Below are 17,134 nucleotides of genomic sequence, written 5' to 3' on the forward strand. Positions count from 1 at the left end.
TTTTCAGGTGTTTGCAATCTTTAGATAAGCTATCTAGCTGATCTCCGGCTAGCTGAAGCAGTCTCAGCTTGCTACTTCTCCGCCATCTTGACTCCTCCCAAAAGACTAGCTTTTTAAAATTCACACTGATCTTGCCTATTGGTAGGTATAGCTCAATGGTAACTTCCTGCAGCCCATAAGATGAGCAATTTTCCCCTTTGGGCATGGGGTGGATCTGGGGGGAAAGTAAAGATAAAGAAACCAGAAATCTCTACCCCCATGTATTTACCTTATAGGGTTATTAAAGATGAAGTCAGTGGCTTTCAGTCTTGACTATATGGTAGACTCACTTGGAGTTTTCATGAGTTTGGTTTTTTTTTTGTTTTTTTTTTTTTTTTCCCCAGACCAAGCCCCAGAACCATCACATCAATATCTCTTAGGATGGGACCCAGCATCAGCTTTTTATTATTGCTTTATAGTTCCCCAGGTCATTCTGATGTGCAGCCAAGATAAGAAAACTGGATTAAATGAAACAATGCTGGTGCCTGGCATACTTTGGGTGCCCAAAGAGCATGAGCATTCTCTTCTTTGAATGATTTCCTCCCCCAGCCACCCCTTTTCTGAACTTGCACAAGATAGTGCTGTCTCTGGCTTGGTCATTCAACATGTATCACAGATGGCTTGGCCTCAGAGCTAGAGAATTGATTTTTATCTCTGTGTTGAAAATAAACTCTCTTCTATTTTAATTCTGAATGTACCATTTCCTCCCTTGTTTCCTGTTTTCATCTTCCTTCCAGTATTACTTAATTTCTTGCATCCAGAAACAGTGGATTTAGGAAGAATTCTGACTTCTGTGTCCCTAGTGATTGAATTTAGCTAAACCTTCTCGAGCACTTTATAAAGTCAGGGTGGATCTAAAGTTTAAGGAACAGAGAGGGTTCCTAAAAATAGACGACAATTCATCCATTTCAGTTAAAAATGCCTTCATGTTTTCCAAGCATTTTTCAACTCTTAAGCATTTTTAATATGTTCACTTATGAATCTTGTTGAAAAATAAATAAAATACACTTGTTTTCATTAAGGGAAGAGATCTTTTTCCATCTTAGTTGGTATTGTTGAAGGAGACAAAAAGAAGTCCAAAACTTGGCAAAGGACTATATTATTAGTGACATATTGGTCACAGATGTGCTGTTAGAACTACATTTTCTTCTATCAGTTAGTATGTTACCCACAAACTACATATGAAAGCTCAGATGACCTTTTTACCAAATGGAAGGAAGAAAAATAATGATATTTGCAAATCTTTATTTTTAAGGTATTCTAAATGTGATTTTATAGACAAGTGACACAAGTCCATTGGCTATTTATATTTTTAAAGGAGAAGTAATGCTAGATGATGCCAGCCTTCATTTGTATCAATTCTGAATGCCTTAAGCAAGTGCAGATAAGCCAAGGTACTTTTTGGCAGTACTAGTGAATTATAAGATTTTCTTTCCTTGACAATTCTTAAGAAAATCAAGGAGGTGAAACTCAAGAGTCAGAAGGGAACTCTCTCTAGTAATTTTATTGCTTGAGTCGGTGGGTCTTTGAAGCAGAGTATAGGGAGTTCACATTGTATTCAGTCGCAGAAAGTCCTAAAAGGACTCCAAGGAGAGTATTGATAATCCAACTTGGGAAACAGGGTTAAGATTCACTTGGGAAACAGGGTTAAGATTCACTTGGGAAGAAAATGAAGGCAGTTGTAATAGATGAACATAATTCCAGACCTAAAGCTTTGGCCATAAGGATGTAATGGAGGGAAATGCTATGTTATAAAAAAAAAAAAATTTTTTTTTACAAAAAAGGATCAAGAAATACATTTGATGGACATGAAAATATTAATGACAAACTAAAACTTTATTATAAAACTTCTTGAGGATTTTAAAACTCATCTTGATAAGAAAACTAGACAAGGTAATAACTGCGGGAAAGATGACAGATACTTCAATTTCCAGCATGTTTAAATTGATGAGCTAACCAGTTTGAAAGGTTATGTAAATTGAAAGTGATATGAAATTGAACAAAAGGGAAAAATCAGAAGAAGAATCCGTGCATTTTCTAGGTAAGAAACTGAATTATGACAGAGAAAAAGCAATGTGGCCAACTTTTCTGATATATAGGTAGAAGATTATTTATTTGCATTTTTAATTGAACAACAATATGTATGGTTTAGTGATGATTGCAAAGACAGAAGGAGCTTGTGATATACTTTTCAGCCCCCAAACTATTTAATAGTACTATCAAGGGGATGTCGGTGTTTGATGTGAATCCAGTACTGTATGGTGTCTTGTGTATTGTTTGAGTTTATAAGTTCAAGATGTAGTATTCTACAGCATTTTAAAAATAAACCTATAAGAAGACCTCAAGTTCTTTTCATTCTCAAAGTCCCTTGTTTTGTTGCTTCCCATTTCCCTAGGAAAGTGACAATATTGGAGGACCCTGATCAGAACATTCACCTGAAAAACCTGTCTCTCCATCAGGCAGCCACGGAGGAAGAAGCTCTAAATTTGCTCTTCTTAGGAGACACGAACAGAATGATTGCAGAGGTAATAAACTTTTCTCTGCAAGTTGCTTTCGCATATTATACGATCTAATAGAATTTTAGCGACAGCACAACCTTAAAAAGAATCTCATCCAAATCTCATGTTACAGATAAAAAATCTTAGATTCAGAGAATTGAAACTTTCCCAAGGTCATTTGGCTTAGTTAATGAGCAGGGACTGAAATCTAGACTCACAACTTTGATATTTTCAATTTTATGCAAATTAGTTTACAGATAACCAATGAAAACTCCTTAATTGTTTTAATCATAGGAATTTTTGCATAGCTTTTAAAATTTAAAAATACACAGTTCATTATTCCTAACCTCAGATCATCCAAACATCAGCATATGTTTACATATCCATATATTTTCGTGTATTTAGGGAATTAATATTTATATGGCATTTAGAACAATACATGGAACATGAGATGGGCTGTATGTATTTGCCCCTGTTGTTGGCAGATTTGCAAATACTCCCATGGAATGTAGTAAGTATGCCTCAATGCAATATTTGGGATATATTTATACTAAATCTTACTTATTGCTAATCTTATATTTGGACCTAACTGGGTGCCTATATTTCACCTGGAAGCCCTACACAGGAGCCAGGACTGACTAAGCTTGGACAGAGGCCCTGACCCCAACCAGTTACTGACTGAAGATGAATAGTCACAAATCTTTCACCCAGTGACAGTGAAGTAAAGGAATGGGTGTGGGGGTGGTGTGGAAAGAGTTCCCCAAATGAACAGCTTATTATTACCAGTGGCATTTCCTTCTCTGTTTATTTTTTAATTGAAATATAGTTAACATGTGATGTTACATTAGTGTTGGGCATACAACAAAGTGATTTGACAAGCCTGTATGTTATTTAATGCTTGCCACCATGAGTCTGGTCACCACTGGCACCATGCAATGTTACTACAGTATTACTGACTATATTTGCTATGCTGTACTTTTAATCTCTGTGACTTATTTATTTTATAACTCAAAGTTTATACCTCTTAATCCCCTTCACCTATTTTGCCCATCCTCATTTACTTCCACTCTGGCAACCCACCAGTTTGTTCTTTGTATTTAAGAGTTCTTTGTATTAAGAGTCTATTTGTATTTAAGAGTTTTATTTATTCATTTTGTTTTTTAGATTCCACATAAAAGTAAGAGAACATAGGATTTGTCCTTCTGTCTGACTTAACTTCATTTAGCATGATGCCCTCTAGGTTTATCCATGTTGTTGCAAGTGGCAAGATCTCATTCTTTTTAATGGCTGAGTGATATTCCGTTGCTTCTACAGACTACATCTTCTTTATCCATTTATCTACTGGTGGACATTTGAGTTGCTTCCATATCCTGGCTATTATAAATAATGCTGCAATAAATATAGGGATGCCTATATCTTTTTGAATTAGTGTTTTTTTTGTTGTTGTTGTTCTTTGGGTACATACTCAATAGTAGAATTACTGGATCATATGGAAGTTCTATTTTTAGTTTTTCAAGGAACCTCCATACCTTTTTGGAGTGGCTGCACCAGTATGCATTCCCACCAACAGTGGACAAGGGCTCCCTTTTCTTCACATCCTTTCCAATACTTGTTATTTCTTGTCTTTTTAATACCAGCCATTCTGATAGGTGAGGGGTGATATCTCATTGTAGTTTTGATTTGTATTTCCCTGATGGTAAGTGATGATGATCATCATGTGTCTGTTCGCCATCTGTATGTCTTCTTTGGAGAAATGTCTGTTCATGTCTTCTAACCATTTTTGGGGTTTTTTGCATGTTAATTACTGAGTGAGCATGTTCTTTTTTTTTTTTCCTGCCCATTTTTAAATTAGATTATTTATTTTTTGAGTGTTGAGCTGTATCAGTTCTTTATATATTTTGGATATTAACCTTTTATCAGATTTATCATTTGCAAATATCTTCTCCCATTCACTAGGTTGCCTTTTTGTTTTGTTGATGGTTTCTTTTGCTGTGCAAAAGCTTTTTATTGTGGTGTAGTCCCAATAGTTTATTTTTGGTTTTGTTTCTCTTGCCTGAGGAGACATATCCATAAATATGTTGCTAAGGGCAGTGTCAAAGAGATTACTGCCTATGTTTTCTTTTAGGACTTTTATGGTTTCAGGTCTCACATTCAGGTCTATAATCCATTTTGAGTTTATTTTTGTGTATGGTGTAATAAGCTGCTCCAGTTTCATTCTTTTGCATGTAGCCATCCACTTTTCCCAGCACCATTTGTTGAAGAGACCGCCTTTTCCCCATTCTATATTCTTGGCACTTTCCTTTGTAAACCATGCTCCCTGAGTTCCCCGTTTTACCTTGTCTTAAATAACAAGCATTAGGTAAGGTTAGTAAGGTGGGGGCGGGGGGGATAAGATGTCTGAGAAAATCTCTATCAAATGACTTTTTCTTCCTGTCCATTTCTACTCTCCAGATTGTACTGCTTTAGATATAAGATAAATAAATGGAAACCAAAATCAGATAGTGAAAGCGTGCTGCTGACATCTGTTACTCTGGATTTTTGGTTTTGCTGTTGTTTGTTTGTTTATTTATTTTGCCAGTTCCGCATGAATACTTTCCAATAGACTAACTTATATAGGTTGAGCTTATGTGCCACATATAGCATGGATTTAAGAACCTTGAAATTATTATTTTCATTTAAAGAAAGTTTTATGTATTTTTTAATTTCCAAATACCTTGTTTTGCTTTAGTGTTTTGCATTTGTGTTTTGCTTCAACATTCATTGCCCATGTGATTATCCACCATGCTCTTATTTGTCATGATAATTGAAGCTTAAGAAATAAAAGTGGATTCAGAATTAGGGAGTATAATGACAAAAGATTTAGAATTCCCTACTAAAAATCCTCATTCTCCATACACAGTTTAATAAAGAGCAAACCTAGAGATACAGGATATAACTGAGTCCTGGCCACCAACCAACTATGAAAGAGAGAAAAACTTAATTCGTACCTGCTGTTAGAAAACAAATAGAGAAACCTGTCCCTGCCATGATGCTAACCTTCCTCTAGAGGTGACTCATCCCTACAGAAACCAAGGCCTTCCCCTCACAATTACATTCTCTCATCTTGAATAGGTTACCGAGGGAGGGCTCCTGGCCCTGGTTCACCATGACCTCTATTATTTAAAAGCTTTGATATTTCAAAGTTATGCACTAACTTTAGCTGATGGCATATTTTCAGACTATTGTTTTCTAAAGTTTTGAGAACTTTAAACTTTTTGTGCCAGAGGATCTGTCATGTTCCACCACCTTACAGAATTCCAACAGTGTTTTCCTATTAGTGCTGTGTAGCTAATAATAGTATCATATATAGCTAAAACCTGACAAAGTTCAATCCTAATGATGCTGGTTTTGCCTTATTTTTTTATATATTCATTGTTTTTCTAGGTAAAGCCCAATTTCTTTTAAACCAAGTCTGATGGGTTTTAGATGTTTCTCTGCTTGCTTTTTATTTTTTCTTTAGTAGTAATAGCCACCATGTTATATTGAGAACCTGCTCAATAGACTTGGCATTGCTGTGAACACTTGTATGTATATATTATTTTTGGTTCTTATTTTATAGCTGGAAACTAAGGCTCAAAGAGTTAGACTACTTACCCAAGGTCACACAACTAACTAGCAAGTGACAGGGTCATGGTTCATCTTCAAGTCTGACTGATTTAGAAGCTTTTGCTCTTTCCTTTTATTATACCTCACAAGTACAATAATCAAAGTGACATACATCAACTTTTTCAAGGGAGGACATATTTCTGAGTTATTTAAAAAGTATAGCAGTTATTCAGTGCTTCAGTTTATCTCTCGAATTCATTGAAAGCAAATACATAAAAATATAAAGGAACCCCTGGAAACACTTTATTATTCGGAGCCTCTAAAAAAGTATGTTTTAGATTACAACGTAGCTGTCAGAATATAATTTGTCAGCACAGAATGAGCTTACCAGGATAAAAAGAACACACTAATCATTTTTTTTAAATGAGGTTCCCAATTTCCCATTTATACAGAGACATCCAGAAGTTGTCATGGTAACCAGAAAACATTTGCAAAACAGAGCCTGAATCTGAGGGACACAGAGTGGAGCACTCTTTCCCTCAGTGTTCTCTACCCCTAGCCAGCATTCTAAGGAAAAGTAATTAAGAATAGCTTCATCCTCTTCTTATTTATTCAGAACTCTTAAATAATTTCTGTAATCCTACTAATATTTTGACTAAAACCTGATTATGTCCTTAGGGTAGGTTTTTTTAAAAATGGTTGACTTGCTGTGCCAAAGAGGATGAATTGTCAAAGCTGAACTGTGTGTAACCCAGTGTCAAAGCCCACCAGTAGCAAGTGTGACTTGATCCTTTTCTATCTTATCACGGAAATGTTTCCATCAATTAATCAAATCTAATTGACCAAGACATTCTGCATTTGACTGTTAAGCCCTGCAAAGTCCTATTGCTGGGACCATTGGTTCAGCCCCACCCATAGTCTAGACCATTTTGTGCCCCAGTTTGGCCTGAGGTAACTTGCACCACAATACCTTGTAGTGGTCAAGAGACCTTTCTTGGATCTCATTTCTGATCGATGGATTCAGAATCTCCGTGGTGGAGCCCAGGAATATACATTTTAGCCTTTTTTTTCTTTGTGCTAGAACATATACGAAACTGTTACTTTAAAAAAATTTCATTTGTCCCCCTGACTTGACTAAGCTCTTTTAGGGCCCAGATCTTTCTACATTTTCTTCATCTTTGGGTTCCCAGTACCTCAAGCACTGCCTGGTATACAGTAAGTTCTTACAGAAATGCTTAATGAATGCAAAATCTGCAGGTATAAAAATTTTCATTTCATTTCATTTCATTTTAATTCCAGTATAGTTAACATACAGTATTATATATATATTTTTTAATTTTTTTATTTTTTATAAACATATATTTTTATCCCCAGGGGTACAGGTCTGTGAATCACCAGGTTTACACACTTCACAGCACTCACCAAAGCACATACCCTCCCCAATGTCCATAATCCCACCCCCTTCTCCCAAACCCCCTCCCCCCAGCAACCCTCAGTTTGTTTTGTGAGATTAAGAGTCACTTATGGTTTGTCTCCCTCCCAATCCCATCTTGTTTCATTTATTCTTCTCGTACCCACTTAAGCCCCCATGTTGCATCACAACTTCCTCATATCAGGGAGATCATATGATAGTTGTCTTTCTCCACCTGACTTATTTCGCTAAGCATGATACGCTCTAGTTCCATCCATGTTGTCGCAAATGGCAAGATTTCATTTCTTTTGATGGCTGCATAGTATTCCATTGTGTATATATACCACATCTTCTTGATCCATTCATCTGTTGATGGACATCTAGGTTCTTTCCATAGTTTGGCTATTGTGGACATTGCTGCTATAAACATTCGGGTGCACGTGCCCCTTTGGATCACTACGTTTGTATCTTTAGGGTAAATACCCAGTAGTGCAATTGCTGGGTCATAGGGCAGTTCTATTTTCAACATTTTGAGGAACCTCTGACCTTAGCCGCAGCAACATCTTCCTAGGAACAACGCCAAAGGCAAGGGAAGCAAGGGCAAAAATGAACTATTGGGATTTCATCAAGATCAAAAGCTTTTGCACAGCAAAGGAAACAGTTAACAAAATCAAAAGACAACTGACAGAATGGGAGAAGATATTTGCCAACGACATATCAGATAAAGGACTAGTGTACAGAATCTATAAAGAACTTAGCAAACTCAACACCCAAAGAACAAATAATCCAATCAAGAAATGGGCAGAGGACATGAATAGACATTTCTGCAAAGAAGACATCCAGATGGCCAACAGACACATGAAAAAGTGCTCCATATCACTCGGCATCAGGGAAATACAAATCAAAACCACAATGCGATATCACCTCACACCAGTCAGAATGGCTAAAATCAACAAGTCAGGAAATGACAGATGCTGGCGAGGATGCGGAGAAAGGGGAACCCTCCTACACTGTTAGTGGGAATGCAAGCTGGTGCAGCCACTCTGGAAAACAGCATGGAGGTTACAGTATTATATTTGTTTCAGGTGTACAATATAGTAATTTGATACTGTCATACATCATCCAGTGCTTATCAGGACAAGTGCACTCCTCAGCCCCCATCACCCAAACCCCCACCCACTCCCCTCTAGTAACCATAAGTTTGTTCTCTATAGTTAAAGAGTCTCTTTCTTCATTTGTCTCTCTCTCTTTTTCCCCTTTGATCATTTGTTTTGTTTCTTAAATTCCACATGTGAGTGAAATCATATGGTATTTGTCTTTCTCTGACTGACTTATTTAGCTCAGCATTATACTCTTTGGCTCCATCCATGTTGTTGCAAATGGCAGGATCCCATTCTTTTTTATGGCTGAGTAATATTCCATTTTACTTCTATACTACCTCTTCTTTACCTCTTCATTAATCAATGGACACTTGGGCTGCTTCCCTAATTTGACTGTTGTACATAATTCTGCTAGAAATATACTAGTGCATATATCCCTTTGAATTAGTGTTTTTGTATTTGGGGGGTAAATACCCAACATTGCAATTACTGTGTTATATAGTAATTCTATTTTTGACTTTTTGAGGAACCTCCATGCTGTTTTCCACAGTGGCTATACCTGTTTGCATTCCCACCAGCTGTGCATGAGGGTTCCTTTTCTCTACCTCTTCACCAGCGTTTGTTGTTGGTTTTGTGTTTTTGATTTTAGCCATTCTGATATCTTACAGTTTTGATTTGCATTTCCCCAATAATAAGGGGTGTTGACCATCTTTACTTGTGTCTGTTGGCCATCTGTATGTCTTCTTTGGAGAAATTTCTGTTCACATCCTTTGCCCATTTTTTTTTTTAAGATTTTATTTATTTGTCAGAGAGAGAGAGAGGGAGAGAGAGTGAGCACAGGCATACAGAATGGCAGGCAGAGGCAGAGAGAGAAGCAGGCTCCCTGCCGAGCAAGGAGCCCGATGCGGGACTCAATCCCAGGACGCTGGGATCATGACCTGAGCCAAAGGCAGCTGCTCAACCACCTGAGCCACCCAGGTGTCCCCCTTTGCCCATTTTTTAATTGGGTCATTTGTTTTTCAAGTGTTGAGTTTTATCAGTTCTTTATCTACTTTGGATATTGGGTATGTCATTTGCCATCTTAGTATTTTAAATGTGTTCAGGCTAAACTTGAGAACAGTTTGGGTTTTATCATTAAGAGCTGGTTGAAACCCACTCTCAGATAAGTAAGTGGCCAAGTCCATATTCCATACCCTTGCCAACACCACAAAATTTGAAACTTCTGCTAATTTGGTACACACACAAAAAATCTTGTTTTAATTTATTTACCATTTGTATTTCTGTTTTTGTTTATGTCTTCTAATTGTTTTTCTCTTGGAGTCTTAGGATAGGTCTGGTTGATTTGTTGACTCCATGAGGGCTGGGACTTGGTCTTGTTCACATCCATGATACCGAGAAACAGAACCTGATATACAGTAGGTGCTCAGTAAATAATAATTGAATGAATGAACATTAAAGATAATAACTTTTTGCCCTTGCCATATATTTAACAAATATTTTTAAATTTTAAAAATTTTCTTTTGGTTTTTCTTTCTTCTTCTTCTTCTTTTTTTTAACTGTAGTTAATTGGGTCTTTTTATTTTATGGTTTCTATGTTAGATGCCATGCTTAGACATGCAGTAGCTCATTGATGAATAATTCTACTTAATAGAAAGCATTTTGTTTTTTTTTAATTGAAATTTTATGCCCAGTAGCATCTACCCCATTGTTCACATTTTGACCTGGGATGTGGAAAGGGATGATAATCGTCAGGATGGAGCAGATCTTATCAAAGATAGGATGAGAAAAGAACACTTTGTGCCAACATTAAGAACGTCCAGGGTCCCACTGGTCAGGTTGTTTGCTTTCTTCCCCTTCCTTTCCTGAGTGAACCATCAGGTAAATTCTTCCAGTCAGTGTTGATATCCACTCTTTCATTTCTTCACCATCACTGGGCATTCCTGCCAGGCAGTGGTGTAGTGCATGGGTTTTGGAGGTGACCACCTACCTATTCCACTCCTGGCTCCACCTTGATAAGTGTCTGTCTTTGGACAAGTCAGTGACCTGATGTGAACCCGGTTTCTAACCCATATAATGGGCACAATGATACCTACTTTCTAGGGTTATAGTAAGAATTAAGTAGCATTTGGAAAGACCTTAAAATTTTCAGCTAACAACTATTTAAAGGTAAGCATATCAGCCTGTTCAACTCTGTTCTCTCAGCACCTGGCAACCATCGATCAGTCATTAATTAATTACTTAGTTCCATTGCTGGAGAGAGGAAGATTTGGTGATTTTAGGAGAGAAGACCTACAATCTCAGGCCTAGAATCAAAAGTGGTTTTATAGTACACCATCCCTATTGGAGAATACAGGGTACATCCCAAACAACTTTGACATTTTAAAATTTGTGATACTCCAGACCTTTTGGAAGAGATTACTTTCCAAATAATCAGCCTATCAACAGTGTTTATGGGATTTAGAAGTCATTTTGTCAGGAGATATTAGTGGTCCTTCTACCTAATTCTTTGCTTGAAATAAAAAAGGTAGATTTATCTGAGTTGCACTGATATGTTTTATAATTTCTCAGACTTTGCATATTATCCAACTTGTGGAGTGACTGTTGGATCCTGTGGAAGTGCAAAGTCAGCTGGAGATAGGGCATAAGTGGAGTTGGAAGGAACCACTGGCTTTGGACATGTAATCTAATAACATGAGGACAGCAAAGGAAAGAAAGAGCACTTTTAGTGTGTGATTGTGTTTGCTAACAACCTTCTAAGCCTTGATCTGGTGTGGTGTGTGTGGGAAACAAGAGGATTTGGGTTGCACTTAGCATTCTGGGATCTTATTCTGCAAGACTGACTGTTAGAAGGAACACTGACTAACACATCCCCACAGCTTTTTGTTTGAAAGATATATTAATTGTATGTAATTAGCAAGTTTATTCCAAGATTTGTGTGGCTGGGAAGAGCAAAAAACAGCATGCAAACTACATATTGATCCTGCTCTTTTTTTTTTTTTTTAAGATTTTATTTACCTATTTGACAAAGACACGGCGAGAAAGGGAACACAAGCAGGGCGTGTGGGAGAGAGAGAAGCAGGCTTCCCACCGAGCAGGGAGCCCAATGCAGGGCTCAATCCCAGGATCCTAGGATCATGACCTGAGCCAAAGGCAGACGCTTAACCACTAGGCCACCCAGCTGCCCCTGGCCCTGCTCTTATTATAAAAATAACATCTCTTATTAGTAGGTCTCCACAGAGCAAGTGGATGTGTTGATAATTCTAACCTCTTTTATTCACTGAAGGAAGGAAACTTTAATTTTGAGTACGTACTATATGCCAGACATTTCTTTCTTTTTCTCATATTTTATATATGAGATATATAATTTCTTAAAGATAGTGATTCTGTGTTATAACATAGTTTGCATTCTGCTCTCATCTAACCTGATAAGTAGTATTACGTGAACTATGAGTTTTGAAATCTAAACTATTTATTAAAATAAATGAAGGGGTCTGGTACAGCCATTATTATAAAGTTAAAAGACACATATTCAATATACATGGTAAGAGAAACATAATTTTTCTTTTGAGAAACATAAATTTTGACTTAAAAGTTTAGCTCCGAAGTTTCTCGTGATCTTTCAAATTCTCATTTATGATTAAACGAGGAGAAGAAAGTAATTTTTGCCCTACTCCCTGTTATCGAAATTCCCCAACAGCAGCAATAAAATATAAAAACAGAGGGGAAAAAAGCCATCTTCAGTGAAAAAAGAAAATAGCCCTAACCTCAAACCATGAGGAAAGCTGCCAAATATTATGAAATTTGAATGATGATGAGGGAGGGTGCTGAGAGCCAACACATTTATCCTCCAACCTCAGGCAGGATACAGTTTCCCCTTAAAGAAAGGGTCACAATTCTCAAACAAAAATCCAATGATCCTTTGGTTACAGTGATGAGATTTAAGAACATAGGCAAGTACAGGGAAGGGGGCAGTATTAGACACATTCATTCTACACTATGAAAGGTGGATCCAAGGAAGAAGCCTGAAAGACAGGTCATTTTTATGGTCAGAGGTCTTGGCTCATGGCCAGAAAGATGGTGTTTGGTGAATGGGGTTCAGAGAATTTGTGACTTAAGGGGTTGTACCATCCCAGGCCTCTTTGGGTAAAAAATCAAGGAAACTATATACTCTTCAGGCTCAGAATATAACAGATATAAAGTAGAAGTATTCAGAGCACAAACTTAATTTGAATGTTCCCTCACCCATCCCCTAGACTATTCTTTAGGGGAAAAAAAAAGGATGTATTCAGAGGTAAAATTATCAGAAAGAAAGCAGGCGACGAGGAGCACCTGGGTGACTCAGTTAAGCATCTGCCTTTGGCTCATGTCTTGATCTGAGTCCTGGGATCAAACCCCACATAGGGCTCCCAGCTGAGCAGGGAGCCTGCTTCTCCCTCTCCGTCTGCTGCTTCCCCTGCTTGTGCTCGCACCACTCTCTCTCTCTCTCCACCTGCCCCCCCCAACAAACAAACAAGCAAATAAAATCTTTGAAAAAAAAAGAAAACAGCTGAAGACTTATCCATGTATATGGAATAGGGTGGAGGATGGCTAAGGAACATCTGTTTGAAGGCTAATTACATCAGCGAGCAGAGAAAGTGTACTTCATACTCTTAAATATGTTACCTCCAGTTAATCTGTGTTTAAAAAAATAAAATAGCTCTAAAATATAGAAGGGATTACAAGAGAAGAAGATGAAAAGCAAACCTGGAGAACTCAGAGAAGAAAAGACAAAGAAGAAAGCCATTGTAAAGATGAAAGTGCCATTAGAAACAAAAAAGGAGAAAGAAGAGAATGAGGAAGCTGAGGACAGGAGAGAGAAAAGAAGAGGAAGAAATGTGATGGAGAAATAAGGATGCAAAAAATGAGAGAAGGTGCCACCTAGGAAGAGAGCTCAGAAAGCCCTGGGAGCTGCCACTCTTCAGAGGCAGATCTCACCCAGCCAAAGCACTGGCAGGCGATGGGAGGGCATGAGCAAGAGAAAAGCCAGAGGATTTCTCCCGCTCCCTGACTTCTCCAGTTAGATGCCTGCAAAAAAGGGGGCCTTGGGAAGATGCCACTTTTAGGGCTCAAAATCTGTGGTACAGGAACACAAACTAACAAAAAAAAAAAAAAAAAGAGGAAGGGAGGAATGGATCAGAGGGCAAAGAAGCCTAGGATTAGCCCCTGAATAAAACTATTTCTATAAGACACTGAGATAATAGCTCAGATAGATTGCTTTTGGCTTATCTTACAAATCAGGAATACACATGGGGGAACTGGCAGGAAGTCCATTTTGGCTGTGGTTTTAAGCACAGAAGCTATTCTTTTAGCATTTCTTGCTGATAGATTTTTTAAATTTTTTTTTGGCAGGCTAACTTTTGTATCTATTTCTTATATTGGTCCAAGCTCGGAGGGAGGATACAGGGGGCTTATCAATCACCCAAAAACCTTCAGCAAGTAATTTGATCATGTTTTGGGTATGCCATTTGGAGTCTTGCCAGTTGTAACAGCAAGAGATCTTCATGATCATAGAGAGAACTGTACAATCTTCAAAATGTGGAACAAATATTGGACTATAAAACAGAGTGAAATAATGTATCTAGGGACATCTGGTGGTTCAGTGGGTTAAGCCTCTGCCTTCAGCTCAGGTCATGATCCCAGGGTCCTGGGATTGAGCCCCACATCGGGCTCCTTGCTCAGCAGGGAGCCTGCTTCCCCCTCTCCCTCTGCCTGCCTCTCTGCCTACTTGTGATCTATATCTCTCTGTCAAATAGATAAAGTCTTTAAAAAAAAAAAAAAGGAAAGAAATAATGTATCTAATAGTAACCTTCTGTGCTTCTAGAGTTCTTCTGTTAGCTGAGTGACACTATCCTCAAATTCATGTCTGTTACTCACCTTGATGTCTGACCTTAAACATTGCATTGAGAGTTATCACAATCGATCAGATGGGGTAAACTTCTTTATTTATAAAGAATTCGTATTTATAATGCGAATGTATATATGAATTCTGCTTGGCATGTTATCAGTACTCATCTCGTCGTCTGTACACAGGATAGGAAAGGGTATTTTCAGCTTTCCTACAATCTCAAGCTATGTAATGTGTATAAAATAGGTTTTCTCTAAAGACAAATCCACTAATTGCTGTCAAATTCTTGAGATCATTAGCCTTTGGGCCCCGTAATACTGTTGTTCCAGTTATGTGTATGGTCACACTTGGAAATTGTTAAGCCACACTGAATTTTAAAAGGAAAAGAGAAAAAATTAAATTCAATTTAAAAGGTGCAAAATGTGCTAGATAACAGGATGAGTTACTTATTGGCATCAAAGAATAGATTTAGCTATGATTCTTCTTGCAGTCAAGTAAAAAAAAGGGGGGGTGGAGGTCGGGGAATATTTGGTTCATAATTTCCATTGTTCAGAGAGCAGACCTTAACTCTGGAGATAATATGATGATACCTCATTCAAGGATGATAAAAAGAGAATATAATTGAACAGAATTCTGATTCAAGATATGGGTAAAATTCCTTCTCAGTTTGCATATGTGCCGATTTTAGCATACTTGGCTTTTTATATAAATGTGCTTGACTTTCATTGTCAAATCCTGAAGAAATGACCCATAGGGAGGCAATCTTCTGAATTCTGACATCTAACAGAGGAAGAGCCATCCCTAATTCTGACATTTAGTTTTTTTAAAATTAAGTCACCTAATTGATACATCTTGGAGGAATGTGAAAGTTAAAAAAAAAAATGCATCAAATTGATTCCAGACTTGTTAGGAGGGATATATAATAAAATATAATAGTCTATTCTTATCAGAAAAGTAAATCATACTTGCTAGAATGTTCCTATTATATGTTCCAGGTTGCTCCAAAGCTTGCTTTTAAATTTTAAACAAAATTGGTGTGCCTAATCTGTCTTTCTCTTCTACAAAACTATTTTGACAATATGCAGGGCCTAATCCCACAACTAGAGAAAATGATATTGACTACTTTTCTAAAATCCAGGGATCTTATAAAGGGAAAACTCTGAAAAACAAGCAGTTAGGATCATTAATTCCAACAGAAGTTTCTCTAATTGGAGATATTTTGCTGCTAGGCACTATGGTCTAAACCAGCCTCAGGAGGGATCAAGGCCAGTGTTTATAGTGTCAAGTGCTGTACCACCAGGTTTGTTCAGGCCTCACTTCAGTCTGAGTTAGTGTACATCAAAGGCGTAATGGGCCTCCTAATCCAACCCATTTGCTATTGGAAGAATTAGACAAGGAATCATTTAACCAGTGGCAGGATGGGGGGCGGTAGGGAGTGTTTCAACCTGAAAGGCTGGGGTAGCCTAGAAAACACATAGAAGTTAGTATTTCCAGTCCTTAATTCAGATAGAATAAATGAGCAGAGGAACAGATCAGTTAGGCTATCTAACTAGAAAGTATTATCAAACAAAGAGAATTGGAGTGGAAATCTGAATTCTGGATTCTGTGTGCACTTTTGTCCTTAGTTGGTTTGCTTTAAAGAATCTCAAGTGTATACATTATATACTCTGTTCAGTTGAAGAGATTTTCTTCACCTGACTTGTTCTAGTGTAGTGGAAATTCTTGTTGAGATATTTCACTCCAAAATAGAGGGGTGATTGAAACAAATAATAATTTGGTACATAGGAATGGAATATAAGCTTTTAAGAAATAAAATAGTATTCAAAAGATCCTAGACATAATGTTATATGTAATTTGAAGAGATTATTTGAATTATTGTAGACTATATTATCTATAATCATTTTGACTGAAGACATATTAACTAAAAGAAAATTTTTTTACCAAAAGCATAGTAGTATATTATGTAAACACAAAACAGTATTTTACTTATCAATTCTTGCCCATAAAATCAAAATGTTCAACCTTGAGAATGGTCACACACAAACTCACACACATACATACATACAATGACACACACACACACACACATAAAACCTGTTGTAAAATAATGGGAAAAAAAGTGAAAATTTTAATTCATAGGGAATCCTTGTTGATCTGCCAAAAATTGAATATGTGTAACAACAATAAGAGAATATATGTAATGAAATAATTGGGCATCGGGATTGGTTGTTGTACATCTGCACAATCCAAAAGGGAAGATGAGGGGTGCTAGGGTGGCTCAGTCAGATAAGCATCCAACTCTTGATTTTGGCTCAGCTCATGATCTCAGGGTCCTGGGATCAAGTCCTGTGTAGGGCTCTGCACTTAGCAGGAGTCTGCTTCAGGATTCTCTCTCTCCCTCTCCCCCTACCTCTATGCCTTCTCACATACTCTCTCTCTGAAATAAATAAGTAAATCTTTTTTTTTTTTTAATAAGGTACGGTGAATGAACAGCCTTTTGAAAATGTTCATCAATGTTCTCGTCACTAAACCATTTCTTTTCAAAAATTTCTTTCAGCCTACCAAAGTCTCCTGCTTTGTAGAAAATAGTTCTTCTTCAATAAAATTTGAGATTTTT

General features: G+C 37.2%; 1 protein-coding gene across 1 annotated transcript in view; it reads left to right on the forward strand.

The window, feature by feature from the left end:
- Positions 1–17,134, forward strand: part of LOC132018642 (kinesin-like protein KIF6) — a 206,363-nt gene that overhangs the window by 119,987 nt on the left and 69,242 nt on the right. Inside the window, exon 5 of the mRNA XM_059401560.1 lies at positions 2,435–2,564. Within this exon, the coding sequence (XP_059257543.1) occupies positions 2,435–2,564 (130 nt within the window). The remainder of the gene's footprint in view (positions 1–2,434; positions 2,565–17,134) is intronic.

Source organism: Mustela nigripes, chromosome 5 (genome assembly GCF_022355385.1).
Source record: "Mustela nigripes isolate SB6536 chromosome 5, MUSNIG.SB6536, whole genome shotgun sequence".
Classification (NCBI taxonomy): domain Eukaryota; kingdom Metazoa; phylum Chordata; class Mammalia; order Carnivora; family Mustelidae; genus Mustela; species Mustela nigripes.